General features: G+C 44.0%; 1 protein-coding gene across 1 annotated transcript; it reads right to left on the bottom strand.

Annotated features, from left to right (window-relative positions):
• Window positions 1-2,476: 2,476 nt before the first annotated feature.
• Window positions 2,477-3,094, bottom strand: nad6 (NADH dehydrogenase subunit 6). Its single transcript has one exon. The coding sequence runs from the start codon at window positions 3,092-3,094 to the stop codon at window positions 2,477-2,479; it is 618 nt and encodes a 205-aa protein (YP_006666124.1).
• Window positions 3,095-3,216: the final 122 nt, after the last annotated feature.

Raw genomic sequence — 3,216 nt, forward strand, 5'->3', positions numbered from 1 at the left:
GGATCGGTTCATGCTTTGGCGAGCAAGCGCTAAAGCCCGCTTTTGGCTGACATTGAGTGGTATCATACATCAGCCCCTTCCTTATAATAGATAAACTCAACAAGGCTCGACGCGAAGCACAAAAGCGCTTTAAGGCGCATTAATCAGGCTTTGAAGGTCACACAAGAAGGCTATTCGACCGACAAAACGTAGGAATTAGTGCGTGCTGAAAAATGGACTTTTCTTTCTATTCTAAGTGAAGGGCAGGAGAAAGAATCTTGCATCTATCTCGAGTTGCTCCCTTAAGCGATCTATCCCCGGTTTTGTGACGTCGAGTTTGCTCTATTCTCTTAGCTCGGGCTCCTATCAAGCTTCACTTCGCGCATGATAGCGGCATTATTGGGGAAGGAAGTCGCTCGCTAGTGCACCTTACCCAAGGTGCACGTCGCTAGGTCAATTCATGCTTCGACGCACTCCCGCCTCGTGTTTTCTACAGAGTGTTGTGCCATACTTCGAAAATTACACGGTTCGGAGGAACTCTAACTCATTTATTTGGATGAAAGCTCCTTCTTCCAATCCCGTAGAGAGGCCCGGAAGAATTGATTGAGAATAACAAGACGATTGACCCATTTTTTCATCTTAAATAAAGACATCATGCCCTAGACGCGAAGGTGAGTAAGAGACCCAGGTGAATTCTGCGAAGATAGAAGAGCGGACTTCTGAGGAGACTGGAAGCCTATAAATAATAGGAATGGCGAACTGGAACCTCATCCTTCAAAGGCTTGGTGTATATTTGTCCTATTCGTAACGACCCCGACCTTGCGTCAGGGAAAGTGGGAAAACCCCTAAGACTCTACGGGCTGGCCGGGCCTAAAGGAGCTTATTTAATTCCACCTATGTAGTGACTCGCATTCAACAACGAAGAGTCTTCCCTCTTATCTCCTTCTTTAGAATTTAATTCTTCTGCATTTCCCACCCTAGCCGCCCTTCCTTAACAAGATGGCTCGGAGCAAGCAAAGTTTTACGCTATATACTATGCTATGATATTTGATAGCGCAGAGGGGGGGGGTAAGCACACAATGAAATAGGTGGAGAGTCCATTTTATTAATAATGAAAAAAGCCCTATAGCTCTTCGGACCATAGGATCTCACAGTGTCAGAATGAGTTGAGGACGAGATGTGGTGTCCAGTCGGATAGGGCGAGGCGAGAAGGGGAACAGGGGTCAAAACAGGCATGGTGCTTAGGGCGGCCTCCTTCATTTATTTCCGGTTCATTCGCGAACAAGACAAGTTGAGCTAGGAGCCCCCTTCTTGCCCTGCCCCCTTATTAGTAGCCGAAGTATAGGCCCGCGTGAGATCAAAGTAACTTGCCGCCCGTTCGCTCTCTGTTCAACAAAGGCCATCGATATTAACTCACTTCTTTATAAAAATCTTCCGCCCCATTATAAAAAAATGAAAGGATTGTGATTATGACAGTTTGTTTTGGTCTTGACGTGCTTTGAAAAACATAGAGATATGATTTGCACTAGAACACTTACGATAGACCCACCGGGAACACATTCACTACTGGGCATTGACATCTTAATGCGTTGCAATCTGGACATTGATCGATCTTTATGCTTCCCAGCAGCTATACAATCCGAATCGGCTACTAGTACCTATAAAGTAAAGACCGCTCGAGTTCTTGAGACCGGGGAGAATAATTTTAATTTACTTTGGTCACTATACGAACACAATGTGAATTGCCTCAAAGATGGTCAAGCTTTTTACTCGCCGCGCATCGGAAAGCAAGCAGCAACTAAGGTAGTTTACTTGCTTACTTGTTAGAGTAAGGGAATAGGGGGGAGCACTTCCACTACGGGATAGAGAATAGGTCCGGAAGGAACAATCTTTGAAAGAACTTAAAATAAGAGTGTTTCCCCCTCGGCAAGCAGAGTGACCTCTTCCAGTTACCGGTAACTCTGTCCTTTCTTCTGTTAGCTATCTCAACTCTTCAAGTCGAGTTCTAATTGCTATAAAAAAAATTATCCCATTGAGTTGTGAGTTCGTTCCAGTGGACTATATAAACATGCATAGCTTTGCTTTATGAGGGACCTTATTATGGGCTTCTTAGTTGCTTTGCTTATGCCACCTAGCATAGTAAATTAAAGGATCCGCTTCACCCGTATCTCTGCCAAAAGCCTCTCCCCGATAGCGCCTTAGCGTTTCACACTAAGCAAGTAAACTACCCCTCCCAAAACGATTCAAGACCTGAACTGAAAGAGACTCTACAAAAAAAGCTTTCTGACTCGGCAAGCTTGTATCCTTTGGATTATTGGGACCTAACGAGCCAGAACAGCCTATTCCGAAGGAGACTTATTTATACCCATTTCTAGGGCTTGCTTTGCTCGGATGTTATTGCCTTTGCCCCCACGCGCTCTCTCATCCCTCCTACCTTTGCCTATAAGATCACTGACATCTCACGAATTGGATTCGAACCAATCAAGCTACTTGCCTTTTAGTAGATCGTGAGTGGGTCTATCGTCCTCCTTATTATAGTCCTCCTAAAATCAATAGCATTTCGTCGGAATACATCCTGTCTTTTCACCTTTGTAGTCCTATGCATAGTAAGTACTATAGCCCCAATCATGGCTACTAATAAAATAAGACTAGGAACCAAAAACCAGACGGAATAGTAGGTATAAAGTAAATTGCCCAATGTTTCCAAATTAGTCCAACTTCGTACCTTTCCGGCATAAACCGTATATCTCAGAGAGGTCGTATTTCTTTGGGTTGGTAGTAATGGAATGGTTTCATTATCTAAAATGAAGAACATTTCCCACCAAAGGATCAGTCCAATAATACCACTCACAGGTAAATAGCGCAATACTTCTTCGTGAATCTCCGCTATTTGAATATGGAACATCATAACAACGAATAGGAATGAAACGGCTATAGCTCCTATATGAACTACTGGGAAGATCATTGCGAAGAAGTCGAGACCTAACAAAAGAAGTAAACCCGAAGTGTCGCGAAAGACTGGAATGGGAAACAAAACGGAATGTACCGGATTTTTAGCACGTGCAACCATCAAACCAGAGACCAAAGCAGGGCTCGACAAAACGGAAAGTATCATGACTTATTAAGATTCACTTGTAGTTCCGCTTCTTGCTATAACAGAAAGACTTGTCGGAAATCTGGTTGGTCCAACCAAGAAAGGCACGGGAGTCTTTGGGCATTGCTTGGACTAAGTACAGC

The sequence above is a fragment of a genome, mitochondrion (genome assembly GCF_042453785.1).
Source record: "Malus x domestica mitochondrion, complete genome".
Lineage (NCBI taxonomy): Eukaryota > Viridiplantae > Streptophyta > Magnoliopsida > Rosales > Rosaceae > Malus > Malus domestica.